The 26,596-nt window shown below is 38.6% G+C and overlaps 1 protein-coding gene and 1 pseudogene across 4 annotated transcripts in view; one reads left to right on the top strand and one right to left on the bottom strand.

The window, feature by feature from the left end:
• The window catches only part of PAPOLA (poly(A) polymerase alpha), a 59,242-nt gene that overhangs the window by 20,288 nt on the left and 12,358 nt on the right, over positions 1 to 26,596 (bottom strand). For 2 of the 4 annotated variants that reach the window (XM_054715753.1, XM_054715754.1), the window contains exons 2-13: positions 24,946 to 24,981; positions 23,110 to 23,283; positions 22,046 to 22,112; positions 20,880 to 20,961; positions 16,928 to 17,037; positions 16,427 to 16,480; positions 11,413 to 11,524; positions 10,687 to 10,776; positions 10,458 to 10,596; positions 8,388 to 8,460; positions 6,937 to 7,057; positions 5,926 to 6,010 (exon numbers count right to left, since the gene is read on the bottom strand). In XM_054715753.1, coding sequence (XP_054571728.1) covers positions 5,926 to 6,010; positions 6,937 to 7,057; positions 8,388 to 8,460; positions 10,458 to 10,596; positions 10,687 to 10,776; positions 11,413 to 11,524; positions 16,427 to 16,480; positions 16,928 to 17,037; positions 20,880 to 20,961; positions 22,046 to 22,112; positions 23,110 to 23,283; positions 24,946 to 24,981 — 1,143 coding nt within the window. The remainder of the gene's footprint in view (positions 1 to 5,925; positions 6,011 to 6,936; positions 7,058 to 8,387; positions 8,461 to 10,457; positions 10,597 to 10,686; positions 10,777 to 11,412; positions 11,525 to 16,426; positions 16,481 to 16,927; positions 17,038 to 20,879; positions 20,962 to 22,045; positions 22,113 to 23,109; positions 23,284 to 24,945; positions 24,982 to 26,596) is intronic. The other 2 variants (XM_054715755.1, XM_008154786.3) reach the window with 1 other exon arrangement.
• On the top strand, positions 25,641 to 26,194 carry LOC129149093 (60S ribosomal protein L19-like; annotated as a pseudogene).

Genomic DNA, 26,596 nt, shown 5'->3' with positions numbered 1-26,596 from the left:
ACCACTGGCAAGTTTAATACTTCTGTAATATTTTATTTTATGAATAACTACCCAAAAAGCAGCTTCATTCAAGAATGCTGAATAAACACTAACTGATAATTTGGTTCAATGACTACAGTGGAGCACTTTACCTATAAAAAGCTGCTCACTAAAATATAGTACATTAGAACAAAATTATTTTAATGGAAATAAAGCACCAAGCAAGGTTGTAGCCACAAAAACAGGATCACTAAAATTGCATATTACATCAGTAACTTCAAAAAGCAGTATCAAACACATCATGCTTCTTAATTCAAATAAAAGGTAGCAAAAACAAAGCCAAGTTAATTAATACTGAAGTTAGGCCTCATGACTTTTTTCAAGTAACAGCATACATTTCTGTAACAAAGAAGCAGACATCACTAAGGTGAGAGGATTGAGGAAATTTGATTTCTATGCAGATTCCAATTCCATTTAAATTAAGAAAAAGCGCCCTAGTCAGTTTGGCTCAATGGATACAGCGTCGGCCTGCAGACTGAAGGGTCCCAGGTTCAGTTCCTGTAAAGGGCACGTACCTCAGTTGCAGGCTACTCCCCAGCCCAGACCCTGGTCAGGGCACATGCAGAAGGCAACCAATCGATGTGAGAGAAACACATCAATATTTCTGTCTTTCCCTCTCTCTTCCACTCTCTCTAAAAATCAATGGATAAGTATTCTCGAATGAGGATTAAAAAAAAAAATTAGAAAAAGAGCAAGTTTTTAGAAAACACCATCAAGACCAAATAACTAGCCCTAGCCGGTTTGGCTCGGTGGATAGACGTCAGCCTGTGGACTGAAGGGTCCCAGGTTCAATTCCAGTCAAGAGCACATGCCCGGGTTGCGGGCTCGATTCCCAGTGGGGGGCATGCAGGAGGCAGCCAATCAATCATTCTCTCCCATCATTGATGTTTCTATCTCTCTCTCTCTCCCTCTTCCTTCCTCTCTGAAATCAATAAAAAAAACACATTTTTTAAAAAAAAAGACCAAATAGCCGAAACCGGTTTGGCTCAGTGGATAGAGCGTCGGCCTGCGGACTGAAATGTCCCAGGTTCGATTCCGGTCAAGGGCATGCACCTTGGTTGCGGGCACATCCCTAGTAGGGGGTGTGCAAGAGGCAGCTGATCGATGTTTCTCTCTCATCGATGTTTCTAACTCTCTATCCCTCTCCCTTCCTCTCTGTAAAAAAAAAAAATCAACAAAATATTTAAAAAAAAGACCAAATAACTATTTTAAGTATTTTTAAAACAGACTATAACTGAAGCATAATTCATACAATTCCATTTCATAAGAGTAAGAAGTTCAGTCCTATACACTCTCGTACAGAATCCATTTTACAGGTGCTGGAAGCCAAACTTCTCACTTTACCTCAAAGAGCAAACTAACATTATCAGTTTACGCGTGACCAAAAATTTAAAATTACTTTATTCGTTCAAAGGCTGAAACTTTTATGTTATCTTTCACATTTTACAAAAAAGATTTCTGGCCAGAAGCAAATGTATGCCTGAGATCCAGAAAAGAAACTACTACCAGCCCTAGGTCAAATTAGCCACCCACCCCCCGAAGATATTTAGAGGCAAGGGATACTGAAAATTTGGCAAAGTTAAGCATTTATTTTAACCAAACTCCCTGAAAACAGACCATTTGATTATTTATGCTCACGAAGTATTTGAAAAAAAAAAAAAAAAAGTTCTCGTTTTTCATAGCTGTGGAACTCAGACCTAAAACTTGTACAATGGGTAATACCTGAGGAGGGCTTATGAAGTTCAAATGAGTTAAGCTCAAGTACTTATAAATTAATGGTAACAGAGGTAATGTATATACATATGAAAACATATAGTTAGATATGTGAATATACAGTCTAAATCCATACAGAATAATACTTCCTTTCCCAGTTTAACTTGTTCAGCATTATTTGGAGCAAACCAATACAGCTGACCCTTGAACCACACAGGTATGTATGAACTGCACAGGTCCACTCACATGTGATTTTTTTTCAATAAATACTGTAAATGCATTTTCTTTATGATTTTAATAACATTTTTTCCTCTAGCTTACTTTATTGTAAGGACAAAGTATGAAATACTTAAATAACATACAAATTGTGTCTCTCAATTATGTTATCAATAGCACTTCCAGTCAACAGCACACTGTTAGTAGTTAAGTCTTTGGGGAGTCAAAAGTTACACAAAGGCTTTCAACCGCATGGGGGTTTTAGTGCCGCTAACCCCTGCATTTCTCAAGGGTCAACTGTATAGAAAATAAGCACAGATGGCCCAAATAAATAAGTCACACGAAAGCACTTTTAAAAGCTCATGCATTTTATGCACACAGAACCCTACTCTCAGGAGCCCTAAATTTTCTTAAACAAATCCTAACAAGATCAGTAACCTGATTTCCAGTTCCCTAGGAAATTGAAAATGGGCAGATTTAAAAAACAAAAACAGGGAAAGGCAGATAGCTCTCTGAGAAAGTATAACAACTTATAACAGGAGACAACAAAGTATAAAAAGCAAACATACATAAAAACTCAAAAAAAGCAAAATTGTCTGAGTTCACCTAGCTTAGGGACAAAACTCGCCATCTCTAAATCACTTTACCACACTATTAAAATGGATATTCTTAATGACCATCTGAGTCTTCAACAAGAGCTAAAATGTACAATGTTCTTTATTTACTAAGGCAAATATACAATTCATTTAAACGTATTTTGTTGGCAATTCAAAGGTTAATGTTTTGAAGTTTAAAGAGTTGACTCTGGTTCTTGATGAGATGGGGGGAGGGTACCTACTCTGTACATTGTTTAAATACAAATGCATTTGTTTCAACACAACGGAGAGTGTTGAATAACTGACAAATATTTATACCGAGGTTAAATGTCCTTTACTCAGCCACATTTAACACGTTAAGCGCCAGCCTGTTTTGTCTTCCGGACGGAAAATATAGTGTCAGTCACTGGTGACTGACAGGGCACTTAATGTGTTAAGCAAATTTAAAGTGGTAGATACAAAATACAATAATTAAGTTTAACAGAAATAACTTGCCATCAAGGAACTTAATTTATAAAACAAAGACTTGCCCATGGAAGAAACTAAGAACAGAATCCCAACTCAGTGTTAAGTCTTAAAAACCAGAATCGGTGTTCAGTTCCTCAAATCCCTACCAGAGCACAAAGATCAAGTAGTACTAAATTTAGACTATTTTGTTGCTGTTCAAAATATAAATGTAATCCCCTATTTCATTCTGTCAGGCTTCAGGCACTCAGATGCCTTCAGAGACACTTTCAAGTATTAATGTAATAGCAATTAACATTTCCCCAAATTTAAAATTTGTCTATTTCCCATAATAAATTTAAGTATAAAATTGTGCTCCAAATGAATTAAACCCTATTTAAAAATTCCTAAGAACATTTAATTTAGTTGCTATTATTACTTAATAACTATTTACCCCCTAAAAAGTATCTTGTAAGTAGGTTTCCTATTTCATACATTAATATTTTACCTGGGTAGATCATAGCTCAAATGAGTGAAAATTTAATTATCTCTTTGACAAAAATCTTTGCTATTCCATCTTTAAGTAACTCTGGACCAAGACTTATAGTTCACTATTTTTAAAGTTTTTAAAACATTTGAAGGCTGAAGTATTCTATACATATGTACTCCTTGAAATTACAAATTATTAATCTTACACCTTAAACAACATTCTGGCTTTTTTCCTGTATCTTCCCTTCCTTGTTTCCTAGTGAAATGAAACACCTAAAGTAAGTATTCACAGTTACTATGTTAATAATAACTTATTTTATTGCTACTTAAGTGTCAATTTGAGTATCCCTTAAGGAAAAAACATAAGAAATTTTTCTTAGGACTATTTTAAGATTTCACAACACAATCCCTTTCACAAGGATCACTGATCTCTTCTGGAAAATGATGTATTCAGAAGACAAATAAAACTTCCTCCATATGTTAAAGACAAAGTCAAGGCTCGCCTGTGTGGCTCATTTGGTTGGAGTATTGTCCCGTCCACTGGAAGGTTCCGTTTCTGATCTGAGCACATGTCCAGATTGCAGGTTCAGTCCCCACTCAGGGTGTGCCCTGGAGGCAACTGATGGGTATGGCTCACATCGATGATTCTCTCTCCCTTTCTCACTCTTAAAAAAATTAATTAAAATCTGTAAATACCTCTAAAGTCTAATCAGAGTATTTACTAGAAATTGGAGAAAATTTTTTGAAGAAATTCAATTTGGTATAGACAAAATTAGACATCGTTATCATGATTTTAAATCTGTTTTCCAGGAACTCACAGCTGAAATTTTATTTTTCCTGACATAATTTCCTCTGTTTGTTGCTATATCCTCATGTCTAATTAAGTTTAGTCATTTGTGATAACCTACAATGACTGTTTCAAGAGAATTCAGTAAAGATAGGAATCTATAATCTTTTAATCAGTCTACTGAAGAGCTGACAGATGCTATTTGGCACAGATTAAAAGACAGCCTAAAAGTTTTAAAAGAGAAAGATTAAGCAAGCTTTAAAAAAAACCTTCCAAGTTCTAGTAATACAAATTTATTCAAATGGATAACACTATCAAGCTTTGTTCAATTTCAACAGTAATCTTTCCTAAAGTAAATAAAAACACTTAAGTACTTTCAAGAACTTCATTCTACCCACCTCTCATCCTATGAGGAAATGAGATAGGAAAAAGAATGAACCTAGCTTCATCTTTGATTCTCAGGGATTAAGAGATGTTGCTACTTGTCTACAAAAGCAATTTATTACTCTCCACACAAGTAATTATGTACTCTATTATGTAGTTTTTAAAGTATCAGAATATATGTTCATTAGCTTAAATGTTCAAAAGTACTCCCTAAACACTGGTTCAAATAAAAAACGAACAAAAATTATCTGCCAAATGGAAAAGCACAACTTATGGGGAATAAGTAATAAACAAGAACATTCAATGTTATGCTATTTAACTGTTTACTGGCAAGGTAGTGCTCCCAGAACACAACAATGAGGCTGGCTCCATCACTGCTATTTCATGCAAAAGATACAGAAACAAAACACAGAGACATCATGAAGGTCATCATTCTTGTTTTTAATTGGGGAAATAGCATAAAGCAATCTTACTTAGATTATTACAAAACACAATCCACAAAATCAAATGGTCAGGAAAGTTTCAACCATTAAAGAAAAAAATTTAAGTGGGCCTTTGGCAAGTTTTCAGCTCAGGGCAAATAAAAGTGCAAGTCCATTTTTTTTAAAAGTAAGATTTATTGTAACTTACAATTTCATCAAAACCAACACAATTAGGCTTTTAACCTGTACTAAGGTGTTAAACCATTATATTAAAACCATTAGTAAAAACTATTACCCCAACCTAGATTCCAAAAAAATTATTTGTGGAGATATTTAAAGGGGCTTTATTAACATTAGAGAAAAACTGTAGGCCAATTGTATGCTCTAACTATTGAAAACATTTAACTGCAATGACACTTTATTAGCTTTGCCTATGTTATAGAGACTCTTAATGATAAGTAAGTTTCCAGAAATAGCTGAAAATACTTAGTTTCTTAATAGAGAATATTAACTACAAATTTTAACAGTTCACTCCTTTGCCAGGGTATACAGATTTTGAGGTTTGGTGAGGACTAACAAGATCTACAAAATTGAAGTTGCTACAAATGTAGGAGTCCGGTTACAGAAGGCAGCAAAACTGTTGGGGCTATACTTTACCTTGACAGATAAAAAAATAAGGGGTTTAACTAAAAACAGTGCAACCTTTGTGACAGGCAAGTACTGTAGAAGATATTTAAAGAAAAATTCAGAACTACATTCATCTAGCAAGAAGAGACTGCACATATGAACCATTACTTAAGAGAGCAACATGTCCGACATGCCTTAAAATACATACTTGTACTTTTGAAAGAAGTTTGGAGCTTCAAAAAGTTTGGACCACTCTCCCTTACTCAGCAAAATTTCATCTGTGATAGCAAGACCTAAATTAAAAACATATTAAAATGTTTGCATAGTTCAGTCTAACAATCTAGAGTTTTAAAGATTTTAAACATACCACATGCGTTCCCTAAAACCTAAAATAATGTTAACAAAAAGCAATTTTAGTCAATAGTTTTAGAGCATAAAATTCTTACATACTTTTCAAAAAAGCTGGAGGACTTTTTTGAGAGCCCAGAATCTGGTATATTACCATTAGTCTAAAATTCCATGGTCATAAAATGACTTCAAAAACTGAAGCACTATACTCAAGAAAATTTTCCCCAAAGCTTTGTTTCTTGTCTTTCAAAAACATGCTTCCTGCTGACTCTAAAAGAATAGCGTATCTTCCCAGAGGAGGCTGTTTAAACCACAGAAAAACATGGTCCCCTCGGAGTTTGAGGCTGCAAGTTGTACAGCTCATTCTACTTCCTAGGCTGCTGTCAGTCCAATCAAACAATCCCTTCCTCAAAGACTGACAATAGCTGTACTCTCAAACCAACAGGACTACTGGGGTTCAGACAAGTTTAGAGTTTCTTCCAAAATAATGGGCAGTTTGAACCCAATCCTGCTCAAAGTTTTTTGCAAGAATATAGTTTGCTAAAAACATCTCATTTCATGAGATTATTTAAAATTTTACATGGCAATCGTATATGGCACTAAACCAACCCCAAAAAGCCCTGCTAAGAATATGGCTTTAAATACTGGCTAGTGTCCCTATATAATCAAAAATAAAAAATTCCTGCCTAAAAGGAATTAAACTTCTTTTTCATATCAATTCACAAATATATATTATAATCAATAAATAAAAAAACCAAAAATCTACCTTGGTGAATGCTTTCTTCAATTTAAATTGTATACCCAACTACTGGGTCTACAATGACTATGTAAATCCTTGTGTATAAAGGAGAGCATAAGGATAACCACTTACCTTGTTTAAACTCCTCAACCATGACCATCCGTGTTGAAACGGACACATTGTACGTGGAGTTCTGTTGTGGGTATGCTGGTGTAATTATAGGCATAAGATGGTACCTATCACTGGGGTTTACCTACATACAATAACAGCCAATCAGTTTCTTCAAGTACATATGCAACAGATACTTGGACTTTTTACCCCTTGTTAAACTGAACCAATGATTAAATTTTATTTCATTCATAGCTGGAGTTGAGAAAGAAAAACCATGTAAGGAGACATTGTTTTTATAGGAATTCTTTCTAGAATCAGGATTTGGTCAAACTAATGGTCTGTTTCAATCACTCAGGCATGACTATTTTGGTAACCTCACTCTACAGAAACAGTGTGCCTGCTGAGCAAAAAAGGTCCTACGTGGACGGCTATTGATGATTAGTTTTTCTTTTTTCAACAACAGAAATGGGGATGCACACACAATTACACTTTTCAGAAATGTCTTACTCCAATATTCTGTGTAAAACAAATTTTAAACAAGATAAAAACTTATACTTTAATATACCCTCAACATATAAAGAAGTAAGCTTAATTTATTAACACATGGTGAAACTATGTTTTCCATGTTGGTATCCTTTTACGAGATAATGAACTGATTTAATAACTGTTTATCTTAATCCATATACTACGGCTAAGTGGCATATTTCCACAAAGAAAACTGTAAACTCACATCTCTCCAAAAATGCCTTCGGGTATGGAAAACTTGAAAATATACAACTTGAAATAATTAACAGAACTTGGAAGCTAATAATTTTGATATTGTAATAAGATAGCAAAACAATGTAGAAAAATAGAATTTTATAAACCTCTAAAGCCTTATTCAAACCTAAATATTTTACCTATTAAAAAAGTGCATGTTGTTAACATTTAAATGGAGTAAGCAGTAAAGACCGGAACTTCCCAAGCAGAGTGGAAGCTCTTTAGCACAACCTTGTTTCTGTAATCTGAAACACCCAAACCAATTTTCATAAGTACATCATAGAAATTAAAGTTATATGCTTAGAATGTATCTGCCACAGGTAAGTATTAAGCAACAGTTTTCCTATAACAACTCAATTTTAACAATATTTAGATCAAATAAAAAAATACAGGGATTTTTAGTATCCTTTTATTTTTTTTTTAAGCACAAATGCCCGCACACTTTGACTTACAAGGTAGTTCTATATAAAATAAATTAAAATGTTAGTGAACTTGATATTATAAATATGTACAATTAAATGTAGTTTACAGGGTACATAATTATGCTTCTCACATCAGAAGACAATTATAATTGAGGTTATCTAAGAGAAAGTGTAATACGAACATGTCCACTCATAGGTAAAAGGATGGAAAGTGTCCCTGAAGTTTATGCAGATGACTTTTACTTGTTATTGCACAGTGTGAATTTGTAGGGGAAAAAATAATACACTAACCCTTGGGTCCCATACAGGCAAATTAAGATTGCATTCTTCAGGCTGTTTCAATAGCACTGGATTTGGCCATTCCCTGTTTAAAAAGATTGTAGCACTTGATAAGACTTGGATATTACCATCTAAACGTATTTTGTTAAACATACAGCATTGCGAATGTGATCCTTCTTCATTCATTTTTCCCTTTTGGTTTACATAATCTTTTATTCCTGTTGACGTTAAACTACTTGGAACACTTTTCCTCTATGAAATTAACTTAAACCACTTGGTAGCTTTCTCAGACTGAAGTCAAACATCTTGTCTGCCCCTCAAAGAACTGATAACGCACTATTTAAATCAAAAAGTACTACTCCAAGACATCTGACATGTTTGCCTCAACCCCTAATAGGTAAATCCTCTTGAAAGACAAAAATCCTATCTTTATACTAGCTCATTCCAAAGACAATTGAGAATGAAAAAGTTAACTCATTATAGGCAAAGCAAAAATAATTGTAAAAATTGATTATGACATTTTTCTCTGCTGCGTAACTAAAGGTTATAAGTATGTGTAATAAAAATTTGTGACGTGAACACATTATTTTCAAGATGCACCCTCTGAGTTAGCCACTTCAGTCCTTTATGGAAGAGATTAAAAATTGGAAAACATTTGCCATTCTTCATATCAAGGTTAACATCTTTAACATTATATTTGCTATAGATGTGTAGCATTAAGAAAAATTCTGACATTCTTTAGTTATTCTCATCAAACCTGATTATACATTATGAAGTACTATCAAAACCATAAAGAACAGAATGTGTCTTTAAAAGTGTGGCACATGCTTTACATTATCAACTGTATCAAAATAAACCTCTGATTTTCATAAATAGAAAAGACTCTTTGTGTTCCAGAGGGAAGAGGTACAGGAGTTGACAGGCATAGAGGAAAGACAAATCTCTAAAAATTTGATTAAAACCAAAAACCCTGAGCTTTTGGGCCAAAGCAACTAATAATAACCTTTTATCTTATTATTCTTTAAAAAATAAAAATAAAAATGGCCCTAGCTGGTTTGGCTCAGTGGATAGAGTGTCAGGCCTGCGGACCAAAGGGTCTCAGGTTCGATTCCAGTCAAGGTCCCACGTACGTACCTTGGTTGCAGGCTCGTCCCCGGCCCAGGCCCTGGTCAGGGCGCATGCAGGAGGCAACCAATCGATGTGCTTTTCTCACATCAATGTTTCTCTCTGTCTTTTCCTCTCTCTTCCATTCTCCCTAATCATCAATGGAAAAATATCTTCAGGTGAAGATTAACAAAAAAATAAATAAAAAAAAAATAGTGAACTTCCTGAAATGAAAGTTAAACAAAAATCTCTGCAGGGTGAATGAATAATCTCAGAGTGATGGTCAATTAATTGCCTTTTTTCAATCAGTTATTCTTAAAAGCTTTTTATATAGCCCGGCCGGGGTGGCTCAGTGGCTGAGTGTCAACCCATGAACCCGAAGATCATGGTTCGATTCCCGGTCAGAGCACATGCCCAGGTTGCGGGCTCAATCCTCGGTGGTGGGAGTGCAGGAGGCAGCCAATCAATGATTCTCTCTCATCATTGATGTTTCTATCTCTCCATCTCCCTTCCTCTGTGAAATCAATAAAAATATATTTTTTAAAAAAGCTTTTTATATAGTTTGCATCTTAATGGCAGCTGAAAGCAAAAACAATCAAGAAACTAAGGGACTACAGGTTTAGAATAATTCAAAGAGTAAAAGGTGGTATATATAAGTTTATCCAAAGTAGCTGATATCCCAGCCTATCAAGTCACTAAATTACAGACAGTACAGCTAAAATTCAGAGTTTATTTAGAGGGTAAGTTTATGCAGGAGGTACAAATAGCAACTGCCTTACTATCCTGGGAAAGCTAGAGAAAAGGAATGGAATTAAGTTTGCCGTTTTACATACAACATGACCTCCCCCCAAGACTACCTAAGTAGCTACAACATGATCTAAAATTTGAATCTGAAATCAGCTGCAGAAATGTCATAGAAATAAGACTGAACTTCAGTGTCTATAATCAATTTTATTTTAATATAATCTAAACACATACCATTTAGAAAATACCAAGAAAAATTTATGTACAAGAGTTGATGCTATTGCATTTGGATAAAGCTGGCAAGTTCTTGCTACTAGCATAGCCCAGGAAACACCACCGAGGAAACCTAATATATTGGAATAGATGTTGTGGCCTGTTGATAAGGGAAAAGCAAAAAGAAAAGTTAGTGTTGAACAAGAGCTTAAATAGTTTTAATAAGCTAGCCAACAAATTCTGAACTCACGTTTGGCCCACAGTTTGATAGCTCTCAGAGTTAACCTGAAGTTGTCAATGTTTGGTACTAGGTGTAAAATTTCATCGGTTACCCTGCAACCTGATTAACAGGAGTGAAAAAAAACAAAACATTGAATCATCAAAAATTTATTGATAATATTTCTTTTAAATTTCTGAGATTAATGTCAAACTTAAAAACTTTATTGGTAGAATCAGTAATGTTAATTAAATAAAAAGGCAAATAAAAAACTCTAAAACTTTCATCTCCTATCAAAAGCAGTACCCTCAACCAAAGAATCTGAACTGTAATGTGCTTCATCTCAAACTTTCAACTCATCATTAAAATTTCTAGTCCAGAAATACTGAGGAAGGTCTGAGCCACTTAAATGGCCAAGAATTGTTCTTTAAGAGCATGGTAACAAGCAGTGCAAATACAAAAGTGTTCAAAGGCAATCTTTTAAATACAACAATTGAAAACATTACAAAGGACATCAGCATCAAAATTAATTAGAGTTATATTGTAAAACCAAATCATTAGCAATAGAGTGCCAATGTCAAACAGTCTTTTAATGTCCCAGGAGATTAAAAAGAAAAAAACGTGGAAAATGAATAAAAATTTTTAAAAAATCAATAAAATAAATTACCAAATACCCTCTACAGTCTGATAAATAAGGTACATTCAATATGAATAACTAAAAAACTGCTACTATGCAAAAGAAAGTAGGTTTTCACATACCGTTAAGACTTCTTATGCATCTTATATCTAGATTTTTAAGCAGACTGTCATCTCGTAAGTCCAAGTCTTCTGGAATAGTCTGCAGTGCTAATCTTGCAAATAAAATATCAATCTGAAACAAAAACAAAACTCAACATTCTGTATCTATCAAACTATTTTTAGGTGTTTCTTTAAAAAAGAAAGCATTTATACTCCGTAAAGCCAGGATCTTCTCATCAATTATCAACATGACAATGCCTCCAAGAGCCCAAGCAGTATTAATTCTATCACAGGTATTTTAACCAGATAATGTTAAAACATGGCAATATGAAACAGAACATGCATAAATACCTATTTATCATTTTAATCATACCAAGTTTGATTTCCTATAAAATGCATCTACTGGATTTACTAAGTTTGCTAAATGCATATACTGGATCACTTAAAATTAACTGTTTCGTTCTCCATTTATATGAACTGTAAAATGATTACACACTAACAGGTACACAAACATAAGACTAGATTTAGCCCAAATATACCTTTTAGTAAAAAAGCTCTTTATTTTAAGAACTTTACATATCTATACTATTATATTATAGCATGTTTTTCCAACTTAGTTTGACTAAGAAAGCAAAAACAAACACTGGCTAATTTTGAAGGCTCTTAGAATACAAGTGACATTCTGTTTCTTTTTTCAAAAGGTTGGTGTGCAAAGAAACTTAGTACAGATTTATTCATTATTCCTGAGGGTACCATTTCATGCTTCCAGAACTCTGAATGCTTCTTGAAACAAGGCTTTGATAAGATCACTTCAAAAACAAGTATTTTAAGAGATTATGAAAAATCATTCACATGAACCTATATGTGATAGGAAAAAACTATACATATAAAAATAGTACTTTTCGCCGAAACCGGTTTGGCTCAGTGGATAGAGCGTTGGCCTGCGGACTGAGGGGTCCCAGGTTCGATTCTGGTCAAGGGCATGTACCTTGGTTACGGGCACATCCCCAGTAGGGGGTGTGCAGGAGGCAGCTGATCGATGTTTCTCTCTCATCGATGTTTCTAGCTCTGTATCTCTCTCCCTTCCTCTCTGTAAAAAGCCAATAAAAAAAAATTTTTTTAAAGTACTTTTGGTGTAGCATGTTTTCTAATAAAACAGATTCTAAAGCCCCAACTTAGACAAAAATAAAGATTATATGCTCACAAAAATACTAACTCTAAAAAGCAACTAGGTGAAGACACTGACATTTAAAAAATAAATAAAATTGCCCGGGCAGTGTGGCTCCATGGTTAAGCATGGACCCATGAACTAGGAGGTCATCAGTCTGATTTCCAGTCAGGGCACATGCTCGGGTTGCAAGCTTGATCCCTGGTACAGGGCATGAAGGAGGCAGCCAATCAATGATTCTCTCTCATAACTGAGTTTCTTTTTCTTAAAAATATATTTTTATTGATTTGAGAGAGGAAGAGGAGGGAGAGTAAGACAGAAACATCAATGATGAGAGAGAACCATTGATTGGCTGCCCTCTGCACACCCCACACTGGGGATCAAGCCTGCAACCCGTGCATGTGCCCTGACCAGGAATCAAACCATGACCTCCTGGTTCATAGGTCAACGCAAGTCTTCAAGCCACTGAGTTTCTTGTCTCTCTTCCCCACCCCCCCTTTCCTTTCTCTCTGAAATCAATAAAAATATATTAAAAATCCTATATAATAAAAAGGTAATATGCAAATTGACCGTCATTTTAATACACAAGATGGCCACCCCCATGTGGACACAAGATGGCCGCCACAAGATGGCCAGCAGGGGAGGGCAGTTAGGGTCGACCAGGCTGGCAAGGGAGGGCAGTTAGGGGTGACTGGGCCGGCAGGGGAGGACCAGGTCAGCAGGGGAGGGCAGTTAGGGGTTACCAGGCCGGCAGGGGAGTGCAGTTAGGGGCAATCGAGACGGCAGGGGAGCAGTTAGGCATCGATCAGGCTGGCAGGGGAATGGTTAAGGGGTGATCAGGCTGGCAGGCAGAAGCAGCTAGGGGCAATCAGGCAGGCAGGAGATCGGTTGGAAGCAGCAGTCCTGGACTGTGAGAGGGATGTCCCAGATTGGAGAGGGTGCAGGCTGGGCTGAGGGACACCCCACCCCGCTGTGCACAAATTTTGTGCATCATGCCTCTAGTAAATAAATAAAATTATTTTGAAATGGAAAAACATTCCCTAAAATAGTATTATGTTATATACAATGCACAAACAGAAAACATATTAAATATTTCAAGTTACCATCTGGCTTTCTTCTCCATCCTGAAAAGTTTATACAATTGAGTTGGGTCTCCCACGCAAAAAAAATCTCCCCTTTGTCAGTCATGTTGTTTTATGAAAAAGGGGTATCACCTTACATTACACATGGTTTTATATTCATTTAAGCATTGACAGCAAATCAAAACTACCTCAACTTGATAATCCTTTACTAAACTTCACATTTTATATCTACACTAGAGGCTTGGTGCACAGATTCATGGGGGTCCCTCAGCCTATCCTGCAGGGATAGGGCCAAAACCAGCTCTCTGACATCCCCCGAGGGGTCCTGGATTGCGAGAGGGCGGTTCTCGGATGATGCACCCCGGAATCGGGCTCCTTCCTCTCTGGTTCCGGGTGCGTCACCCAAGTCACCACAGCTTGGCAGCTCCTGTGTTGAGCATCTGCCCCCTGGTGGTCACTGCACGTCATAGCTACTGGTCAGACAGTTGCTTAGGCTTTTATATCCCATATAATAAAAGGCCAGAGACCATAAGCATAACAACCGGAACGACCGATCAACCAGTTGTCATGAGGTCCCTCCTCTCCCCACCTCCCCACCCCCGCCTGAAGGCAAACAAGAACCATAGGGAAGCAGGTGGGTGGCGGTGGGGTGGGACTGGGGACTGGCAAGTGGGCTGAACGGGTGACCTCTTGGTCCCTCTCCCCAGCCCGCAGGCTCCTATGGATCAGCGATGGTGAACAGGGGAACCAGGGTGGGTGGTGGGAGGATCAGGCTGGCTGTCAGGCTGTTGGATCCCCAGCTCATCCCCAGCTGCTTGGGGGCTCAGGCCAGCAGGAAAGCGGGTGCCAGCGACTTCACCTCCATACGCGTGCGCCGGGCCAGCTGCTGATAGAACGCACTGCCCGCTCACACGGCGCCACCACCACTGCTGCAGCTGCTGCTGGGGCTTGCAACGCTGACAGAAGCTGCAGGGCTCGCCTGCAACCTACCCACCACGGCGGCGGAGGCAGCATTTGGCCTGGGGACTGACGAACAGGCAGAAGATGGCGCTCATCGCAGGCTAGGCCTAGGGACCCTACCTGCATGATTTCGTGCGCTGGGCCTCTAGTATATAAATGTTAAGATTAGTCACTTGACTTTTCAGACTAGATTGATTGGGGACCTTATGCAATAATTATAGAAACCACCTTTTTATACAAAACAATGAGGTACTGTTTTCAAGTTTCCAAAATTTTATAATATGCACTCTATCAGTGACTTTCCAGCACCATTATATGTACGGGAGAGGTAACATAACTAAAGTTGCTTAACTGTCAGCTTTGTCCCAATTACTTTCACGACACATGTTGGAAGCAACAAGAAGAAATGCACAGCATCTCAAGAATTTGAGCTCATACATCTCCCCTATCAGAAAATATTTCAGCATATACACTGAGTGGCCATATTATTATGATCTCTGAACGCATAATAATCTGGCCACTCAGTGTGTGTGTGTGTGTGTGTGTGTGTGTGTGTGCGCGCGCACGAGCGCGCGCGTTAAGAGGCCTGGTGCATGAATTCGTGCATGGATGGGGTCCGGCCAGCCTGGCCAGGGGGAGGGGACATAGGCGGTTGGCCAGCCTGCCTGCTGGTCAAACTCCTGGTCGAGGGGACAATTTGCATATTAGCCTTTTATTATATAGGATATACACTGAGTGGCCAGATTATTATGCATTCAGAGATAATAATCTGGCCACTCAGTGTATAATATCAGATTATAATTTTCTCTCAGCTTCTTAAATATTAAAATTTTTTTTAAATATGTATTTGTTGATTTTTAGAGAGGAAGGGAAAGGGAGAGAGAAACATTAATCGGCTGCCTCCCAAACACCCCCTCCTGCAGATCTAGCCCAAAACTCAGGCACGCACCCTGACTGTGAACCAAACCGGCAAACACTCGGTGCATGGGGCCATAGGACAATGCTCAACCAACTGAGCCATACTGGCCAGGACAAATATTTAATGTAAATGAAGTCAAGGTGAGGTTCTGCTTGCAAAAAGACATTGTATTGTCTTAATGAGACTAAATATATACAAAATTTGCATATGGAAAAACTACCAAATAAACTGTTTTGTAGCAGCATTTCATTGTCAGTTCCATTGCTTCTGCCTATATTTTAGCTCCTAATTTCACTACTCTTTTAAAAGACTAAAAATGCTATTCTACAAAGCACAATCAGTCACTTTCATTAAAAAAATAAAGCGTAAGCTAAAACCGGTTTGGCTCAGTGGATAGGTCTGCGGACTGAGAGGTCCCAGGTTCGATTCCAGGTCAAGGGCATGTACATTGGTTGTGGGCACATCCCCAGTAGGGGGTGTGCAGGAGGCAGCTGGTCGATGTTTCTCTCTCATCAATGTTTCTAGCTCTCTATCCCTCTCCCTTCCTCTCTGTAAAAAATCAATAAAATATATTTTAAAAAATTAAAAAAATAAAGCGTAAGCTCTGGCCAGTGTTGTGCAATGGTTAGAGCATCCACCCTCGCAAGAAAGGGTCACAAGGTCAATCCCTGCCCCAGTCAGGGAGCACTCAGGCGGCAACCAATTGATGTGTCTCTCTCACATCTCTTTTTCCTCCCCTCCCTCTCTAAAAATCAATGGAAAAAACATCCTTGGGTGATGATAAACAAATCAACAACAAAAACCCTTAATTCCTACTTAATTCCTAATTCACCAATTATAAAACCTTAAAATAAATCAAGTTTTTAACCTACATTGACCAATTACATATAGCAAAAGCCACCTTACCTCTATCCCATCAAAACACAGTTTGATAACTGGCACAAATGCCTCTTCAACAGCCTGAAAGAAAATCCAACAAGTTTAATGTCTCTGAAACTACACATTAGATCTACACTAATTTTAGTATTTTTTAATGAATGTGATATTTGAAATTGTTTGAAAACAATTTAGCATAGTATCTGACAAAGTAAATTCTCGGCAACTAGCTTTACCACAATAGAATCTTGAATTAGACAAGCTTAAGTTGAAATCCTTGACTTCTGCCACTCAGATATGTTATTGTGACCAAAATGCATAATATTTATTTTGTTTGTCTTATTTCCTACTCTGTACACCAAGTTTATGATTTTAGGTTTATTGCAAAGAATAAAATGCAAGCATACATGTTATGTACTTAAAAGGGTTTGGCAAATTTTAAGAGTTCAACAAATGATGTCTATATCATAAAACTCTCTCAACTGACTAATTTTTATAACTCTTCCCATTTCACCCCGAACATTTACGTACTCTTAAATCTTTTACTTCTTCCTGTAATTTCAACTTATCATAGAATGAGGTGAAAAAGTCACTTCGATCAACATGCCTTGGTGCAACACACAACGCATCAATATCGGCACCTAGAAAAGATTAAGACCATCAACCATTAATTTCTATTACAAAAAAATTACTTTTCGTCTTACCATGGCAGTATTTGATGTTGAAAAGCTGTTAACATTATATTGGTGAACCTCTAAAAATGCACCCCTCCCCTTTAAAAAAAAATTACCAGTCATTATAGAAATAATATGATTCTAATTAATGGGATATGTTTTTTCCTGTAGCATCTCTAGTTGCAGTGGCCCGGGTGAGATGGGAGGCAAAGAAAGGTAACTAAGATAGGACTTTTATGATGAAGAGAAGGAATTATTCAAGAATAGACCCAACATCTTGATGTCATTAGTCATACACATGTCCATTAGTGAAAAAAAGAAATAGTTTTCTTCTACACATAATGTAACTAGTTCTTATAGGCTCCTACCTATCCCCTAAATGGGATAAATAGGATAAACATCAAGAAGGCCCACTGGCAAAAATCCAATGAGGCAGACAATGAATGGTAAGATATTTGTTATTTAGTGTTTGGTAGCAGGTCAGCACTGAGTACACAGGAAGAACATCAACAAAAAAAGAGATGATTAAAACCAGTAACTGAGATCATAAAAGGGAGAGATAAATGTGTAATCAGGTTAACATAGATATTTTCCTAAAAGACTCAACTACCAGGAAGGCTGTTATTTACCATATTCTTGAAGTAGAAAAGCACATACTAGTAGTACACTATTGGCACAAAGTAGTGGGAGATGGGGAGAAGGAAGGATGCTGGAACAAAAAGAACACATATACACTGAGTGGCCAGATTATGATGATCTCTGAACGCATAATAATCTGGCCACTCAGTGTATAGCCTATATAATAGAAGGCTAATATGCAAATTGTTCCCTCGACCATGAGTTTGACCAGCAGGCAGGCCGGCCAACCGCCCATGTCCCCTCCCTCTAGGCTGGCTGGCCCCCACCCGTGCAGGAATTCATGCACCGGGCCTCTAATACAGATACACACACACACACACACACACACACACACACACACACACACACACAGTGGCCAAATTATTATGCATTCAGAGATCATAATAAACTGGCCACTCAGTGCATATTGGCAGGTAACTTTTAACATAGAGGCCAGTGGTTAATGGTTGACAAGTACAGCCACAGAATTCCCAAGAAGAATCTGAGTTCTGCTGAGATGGCTGGATGAAATTATTTAAGCTTTATTGCCTCTTTAAGACTCAGACTCTCATATATTACATGAGAATAAGAGTACTGAGGAATAGCCCTAGATGGTTTGGCTCAGTGGATAGAGCATTGGCTTGTAGACTGAAGGGTCCTGGGTTCGACTCCAGTCAAGGACACATGCCCGGGTTGCAGGCTCTATTGCCAGTAGGGGGCGTGCAGAAGGCAGCCAATCAATGATTCTCTCATCATTGATGTTTCTATTACTCTCTCCTTCCCCCTTCCTCTGAAATCAATAAAAATATATAAACAAACAAAAAATTTGTCTTTACACAGCTTTAAAGAAAAAGAGTACTGAGAGGCCGAAACCGGTTTGGCTCAGTGGATAGAGCGTCAGCCTGTGGACTGAAGGGTCCCAGGTTCAATTCCGGTCAAGGGCATGTACCTTGGTTGTGGGCACATCCCCAGTAGGGGGTGTGCAGGAAGCAGCTGATCGATGTTTCTCTCTCATCGATGTTTCTAACTTTCTATCCCTCTCCCTTCCTCTCTGTAAAAAAATCAATAAAATATATTAAAAAAAAAAAAAGAAAAAAGAAAGAGTACTGAGAAATAAAAAAGATAATGAGCCGAAACCGGTTTGGATCAGTGGATAGAGCGTCGGCCTTCGGACTGAAAGGTCCCAGGTTCGATTCCGGTCAAGGGCATGTACCTTGGTTGCGGGCACATCCCCAGTGGGGGTTGTGCAGGAGGCAGCTGATCGATGTCTCTCTCTCTCATCGATGTTTCTAACTCTCTATCCCTCTCTCTTCCTCTCTGTAAAAAATCAAAAAAAAATATTTAAATTAAAAAAAAAAAAAAAAAAAAAAAAAAAAGATAATGAAGACCAAAAACGTATTCGTGCCATGCTCAGTAAAAAGAAAAGGCTCATATATGTTCTCTACCATGACAACATTTTTATTGTATACTAGGAGCCCAGCGCGCGATTCGAAAATCACGCGGCACTGCCTACCCTCGAGTTGCCGGTCCGGCCCTGCCTTGCTCCCCGGGCCCCCAGCGGCCACAGCTGCTGCCGGTCCGACCCTGCCTCCCTCTCCGGCCCTTGAAGCAGCCACGGCCGCTGCTTATCAGGCCCTCCCCCAGCGTAGCTGCATGGAGGCCCCTGCTGCCCCGCCCCCGACGCTGCACGCGCAACCTCCTCCTGTCCAGTCGACTCGTTACGGCGCCCCAGTTAATTAGCATATTTCTCTATTATCTATATATACAAAACCCTAATATGCAAAAAGACTGAACTGACCAACTGGTCGCTATGACATGTGCTGACCACCAGGGGGCGCACGCAAAACATGGCGGGCATTGGCTGCAGCGGGATGGTGGAGCAGGTGAGTGGCGGTGCCAGACCAAGGCGGGGCACTGGTCGCTGTCATTGGGGAAAGCCTCTGGTGGTTACTGAAAATTCTTTGCTCCCACACACTGTGGTCCACCGGGTGCTCTACCTCCCCCTGCTCCTAAGGGGTGGTCGGGGCCAACAACTGCCTCTCGCACCCACTGCTGGCAACGGCCCCACTGCCAGCACCAGAGCTGTCGCTAGCACCCACTGCCAGTGCCAGCTCCGCGTGCATCCCCAGCCAGCGCCAGAGCCACTGCTGTCACCTGCTGCCGGCACCCAGCACTGGTCCGAATCACTTGGTGCCGTCAGCAGGTGCAAGCAGTGGCTGCCAGACCCGATCACCCCTGAGGGCTTCTCCACCTCCCCTTGCTCCTGAGGGGCAACTGGAGCAGCAGCCACTGCTCGCACCCGCTGCTGGCGCTGGCCCCAATTGCTCCGCACTGTCAGCGGGTGTGAGCAGGGTCGGCACCGTCAGAGCGTGGGAGCGGGAGCGGGGCTGCCAGCAGACAGGAGACTTGGGGCTGTGGTGGAAGGGGCAGGGTAGGGGCACGGAGGATGGGCTGAGACTCACCCCTGTGCCCACCACAGCCTCGCAGCCCACAGTTCCTTTCAAGGTGCACAAATTCGTGCACTGGGCCCCTAGTGTGTGTGTGTGTGTGTGTGTGTGTGTGTGTGTGTGTGTATACATATATACATATATGTATATATGTGTATATATATATATATATATATATATATACAGATTTATATGCACAGAGGAAAAAAGTGTCAATAAGAAAATATTGACAATGATTGTCAATGGCTACAGATAAACATTATTTATTTATTTATTTTGCTTACCTGTATTTTACAACTATAATAAAAGCATGGGGGAAAGAAAACCCATAGGATTTTTAAAACACTAATTCACTTTTGTTCTGATTTCCAGACTGATATTCTTCAGGCAGAAGAAATGACGTAGAGAGCAGCACTGTTCAAAAGAACCCTCCAATGAGGAAAATGTTCTATGTCTGCACTTTCCAATATGATAGCCACTAGCCATACGTGGATATTCAACACTTAAAATGTGGCTACTTCTACTGAGGAACCTAATTTTAAATTTTCGTTAATACTGCATTGAACAGTGCAGGTGTAGAATGCATTTTTTTTTTCTCCTTACCAAATTTAGGCTCCTTGAAGTGTTCTCTTTAATGCAAATGTAAGCTGTATGATACAGAAGCAACTAAGATGGATACCTCATTATAATTTTTTAAGAACTAAAAAAGGTATTTCTTCTCAAAATAATTAAAACAATATTTACCTTTTGTGTGTACTCCTAATCTGTAAGATCCAAATGTAAAAATTTTTCCTCCAACATTTTCAATTACAGATTGTGGAAGATTCTGTTCAAACAAACAACAAATGGTCATTTTCCCAGTAGAACACAAAGAAAATTCTTTCAAATAACATTGTATATTAAAAAGTAAGATTTCAGTGCAAAGTTATATGGAAGGTAAACAAGCTAATAAGCACTACAAAACACCAGGCCTCCATAGATCAATCGATCTAATTGGAAATGCAAGCAACTTAAACTGTTCATGAGTGTTCTTTTGTGAGAATCTCGCCACATTTCTGGAGACTGCTTTAAAGACTGTGGTAAAGGAGATCACGTAATTATGCAGGAGCAATGAATCAGCTTTTATTTATGACAAAGATACTGCATAAAGCATTGCTTATATTCAATGATTATACCAAATATTCCATAGTGCATTAAAATGTAATTTATCAGATCAAAGTGACTGACGTTGAGGCCAATACTGCTCCATAATAGTTTAGTTTTTTTGATTTCCTAGACTTTGGTGGATGATTCTGAGCAGAACTAAACTTACTGATAGTTTCTTTGAATAGAAACACCAGAAATAGGAGAAAGGAAAGGATTACAAATCATCTTTCCTTTAAAAACAAAAGAAAAAAAAACCCACCATATTTTCTTAAATGGGTCAAATGAATTCCACACACAATTCTAAGAATACATTTCCTTTACCAGAAGCCCAGTCACGGATTCCTCAATGTGTGTATGATTTTTCATAATTAAGGATTAGGAACTCAGGGAATGTTATTTTAAAAAACTAAATATTCATTTTGAGAGTCTAATACCTGAAAACCTAAAAAATGCTCATTGTCGTAGGATTCCTTAAAAGGTAACAAGACTCAAGTATTTAATATACATTTTTAAAGCACTTTTCCAGGGATACATCTACTATTTCAGTAAAGTATGTTAGTTTCAGCTTTGAAATGTTGCAACCAAAAAGTGCTTATAAAAATAAAACAAAAAATGTTTAGAAATTACTAAATTCACTTCTTTTTTCCTGCTTTCAAAATAACTAGAAACAAAATATAAATTATGTTATCACGACTAAATCTACTTAAAAAAGAACCGCTATGTTCTGTTGACAAATTATTTCATATACAAGTAAGTCAACTTACCTTGCTTTCACTGATTTCTCGTATCCACTCTTTTACCAGGTTATTTAATTTTCCCAAAATTAAAATCCTGTTGATAGAGCAAATATCAATCAACAAGTTGTTTGTTATTCTAAATTATCTCTCTATATAAAAGGCTAATATGCAAAGTGTCACCTCGAGAGTTCAACCAGGAGACTGGGAGTTTGATCACTCGCTCACTATGACATGCAATGACCACCGGGGGTGGGGGGAGGGAGGGCACAGAACAAAGGAAGGCCCCGGCCAGCAGCTGGCAGGAAGGCCCCAGCCAGCAGCCTGCAGGCCCTAATCGGCCCTGACCACTGCCCAGGCCTAGGGACCCTACCCGTGCACAAATTTCATGAACTGGGCCTCTAGTTACTTATTAAACTGCAACAGTTTTCAAAAGGTGGCTTCCTAAGTTTAAAAGTTTGTAAGTTATCAGAAAGTAAGTATATAGTAGTTAATAATATGTAGGCATGCCTCTTTATCTTGACAATTCTGTACTATTATAACCAAAAACCTCAAAAATCAAAATTAACCCTTTGCACTCGCTTGCTTTCTCGATTCCTTTATTCTAATGCTTACCGTGTTGAGTCACACTCGACATCTGAGTGCAAAAGGTTAAGGGAATGGAGCTCTATGTAAAAGTTTTTTTCTAAATATCACCCTTGTCTGAAACAGAGATATTTAAAAGAATAATTCAGACTTTCTGAGTCAAGAATGCCTCAAAATTAGTCTATCTATACATATAAAAGCCTAAGCGACTATTACGACCAGTCACTATGACGCGTACTGACCACCAGGGTGCAGACGCTCAACACAGGAGGTAACCCCTGGTGGTCAGTGCGCTCCCACAGCCAACCTCCCGCTGTCCCTCCCCCAGGCCGGCAGGCCCCAACTGGCCCCAATCGGGGCCAGCCGGCCAACCTCCTGCGGTCCCTCCCCCTGGACTGGGCAAGACAGCCCCAAATGCCGGCCAGGCAGAGGGACCCCACCTGTGCATCAATTCGTGCGCCAGGCCTCTAGTTATGTTAATAAGAAATTATAAATTTTTATATATTTACCTGCGCTGCAGTTCCTCTTCTTCTTCAAAAACCCCATAGGGCTTCAGAGTCTCAATTAGTTTCTGTGTAAGCAGGCAGTCGGTCTCCTTGGGGGCTGCTAAGCTGATAGGAGAGGTAATGCCATAGTGCTTCGGTGGCGGCTGTGTTTGCTGTGATCCCTGCGTTGTAACTGGACTACAAATGAAATTGGATAAAATTACTGTCAAAAAATTTCTACAATGAACCCTAGCTGGTTTGGCTCAGTGGATACAGCATCAGCCTGTGGACTGAAGGGTCCCGAGTTCAATTCCAGTCAAGGGCACATGCCCGGGTTGGGGGCTCAACCCCCAGTAGGATGTGTGCAGGAGGCAGCCAATCAATCATTCTCTTTCATCATTGATGTTTCTATCTCTCTCTCCCTTCCTCTCTGAAATCAATAAAAATATTTTTTTTTAAATTTCTACAACTTGACCCAAATCGGCATAACTAGAAAAAAGTGTCAGTAAGACACATTTCTAAACATAGCTGGTTCCCTGCAATACCCCAAAACCCAAGACACTTTTACTTTTAAAAGACCTTTTACTTGCATTACAACAAAAGTGAGCAAATGAAAACATTATTTCTCCTCCCACTCCAAGGAGTTTCACTTTGTTACTACCTAAATATCTAAAACTATAAGAATCCAGATCAAATATAATGCCAAAAAAAAAAAATGCAATCTACAATAACAGAAAACTGAGAAATTTTACTCCTTAAAAAGAAGCCCCGCCCAGCCAGAGTGACTCGGTTGAGCATTATCCTGTGCACCAAAGGGTTGCAGGTTGGATTCCTGATCAGAGCACATCCCTGGGTTTCAGGTTCGATTCCCAGGGTCAATCAATATGTTCAGAAGGCAACAAATCAATGCCTCCCTCTCCCTCCCTCCCTCCCAGCCTCAGCATGTCCTTGGATGGGGATTTTTTTAAAAGAGCCAAAATCTGTTATTTCTGAAGCAATGCCAAACATACTACAAAAACACTATTTAACAATACAGGAGACTCCCCAAATACAACTTAACATCTGACTCACAATGAATAAAACTCATAAATGAAGAGGGCATATAATATAAACATAACTTGGGAGGGGGACTATATTCACACTAAGCTTGTTACAGAGCTTTAGTAAGAGATATACACCACAACAATGATGCTAGTCTAAAAGTTTTTCCATTTTAAAAGAAATGCAGATTTTTACAAATAATAGGATTTTGATATAGCATGCTTTAAAACATACAAAATCAGGTGGGGACTAAGGAAAGAACCAAACATCTGGATCATTTATTTCTTCCAAACTATTCTTTAACAAATAAAGTATTTGTTTTACACACGCACACCTATTTTAAGTTCTAAATACATACTTCATTTTTAAAGTGCAATAATCTACTTAAGCAATAACAGGCCAAATCCAAGAACCCTACGTAGGTAAGTCCCGTAATACATTTACTACCTATCCACTGGGTTCTGGTTTATACTGTGACCACTACACTGTGTTTTGTATTTTGTCTTCTGAAAATCAACACGGACCTATGAATGCCAGGAAGCCCATACTGCTTGTTACTAATTAGGCAGTGGGCTGTGTATCATCTAATCAATGTGTCCAGATCGACTCAGAAACTGTCTCGATTTTAACAGATTTTACAGTAACATTTACTAAGTAAATATCAGATTTATTATCTCTTGCAGCAGTTAATTCCTGTCTGATCACTTCCTCCTCCTACTCCTTTAATCTAAATTGCATAGTTTTTACAAGGCTGTGATGCTAATTCAGAGCTGGGGATCTACATGAGCACCAAGCACTAATGAAGACTAAATATCTTACCTTAATGTTCTACTTTTCAAATTTATGTAGTATCTCCTATGATTAAAATATACAAATTAACCTAAGTTTAAGTGCATTCATAATGTATTGATTAATAATGTATATTTTCATCAACCTCAATGACTTCTGGTAATGGCATTCAAAACTGTCTACAAGTCTACTCTCAACTCTGCGGCAATCTGATAAAAGAGAAAAAACAGGCCTATTTGTCTCTGGTTTCACTTCGGCCACTAGTTATATTATTCTTGGTAAGTTTTATCTCTATGGATTTACAAAAGAATTTATTACATCTCTTCTCTAAGTTAGATGGCAAGCTAGGAATATTAAAACTAAGACACATGTGACATTAAAGAGTTTTCCAAACATAGAACATTTTTTTAACACAATGCTTAAAAAAAGTTCCATCTGCATATAAGCATAACCAATGGACACAGACAGTAGGGGGGTGGAGAGGTTAATGGGGGGAAAAGGAGGCATATGTAATACTTTCAACAATAAAGAATTAAAAAAAAAAAAAAAAGCTCCATCCTTTCCCCGTAATAGGCTGTCCCAAGACCTAACTCTAATTAAGATATTTAGGTATTTAGAATAGCAACATTTTTGTACAATTAGCACAGTAGACTCCTTATTACAGCGAGATATTTGTTTCAAACATTTAGGCATCCAGCTTTCCTTTCACCACTACAGTAGCAGCCATGAGTATGTTCAGGCTTCAAAAGAGGCTTGTCTGCAGTGTCCTCTGCTGTGGCAAAAAGAAGACTGGACCCCAATGAGACCAATGAAATCGCCAATGCCAACTCCAGTCAGCACATATGGAAGCTGATCAAAGATGGGCTAATCATCCAAAAGCTTGTGACTGTCCATTCCCAGGCTCAATGCCAGGAAAACACCTTGGCCCACAGGAAGGGCAGGCACATGGGCATAGGTAAGCGAAAGGGTACTGCCCATGCTCAAATGCCTGACAAAGTAACTCGGATGAGGAGGATGAGAATTCTTTGCCAGCTCTTAGAAGACACCATGAATCTAAGAAGATTGACAGCCACATGTACCACTGCCTGTACCTGAAAGTGAAGGGTAATGTGTTCAAAAACAAGCATCCACAAGCTGAAGGGCAGACAAGGCTCCCGAGAAGGTTCTGGCTGACCAGGCCGAGGCCTGCAGGTCTGACCAGGGAAGCAACAAGCGCTGCGAAGCCAAGAAGGAAGAGATCATCAAGACTCTGCCCAAGGAGGAAGAGAACAAGAAATAAAGCTTCACCTTTCTTACCTACACAGAGTGGCTTTGGCAACTGCATTAATCATTTAATGAACATAGCCTTCAACTACCAAAAAAAAAATTTAGGCATCCAGTCCTGGCCAGCATACTCAGTGGTTAGACCTTCAGCCTGTGCACCAGGGGTTGGTGGGTTCGATTCCTGGTCAAGGGCACACACCTGTCAATCCCGAGCCCTGGTTAGGGCATGTGCTGGAGGCAATCAATCAATGTGTCTCTCACATCCGTGTTTTTCTCCTGCGCTCGTGCTCTCTCTCTCCCTCCCTCCCTCCCTTCCACTGTCTCTAAAAAAAATTAAAATAAATCAATGAGAAAAATCTCGAGTGAGGGTTAACAAAAAACAAACAAAAAAGGTTTAGGCATCCAATTTACCAATACA

Source organism: Eptesicus fuscus, chromosome 5 (genome assembly GCF_027574615.1).
Source record: "Eptesicus fuscus isolate TK198812 chromosome 5, DD_ASM_mEF_20220401, whole genome shotgun sequence".
Taxonomy (NCBI): Eukaryota; Metazoa; Chordata; class Mammalia; order Chiroptera; family Vespertilionidae; genus Eptesicus; species Eptesicus fuscus.
Note: the sequence above shows the minus strand (reverse complement) of the source record. Positions and strands in the feature narration are given on the sequence as shown.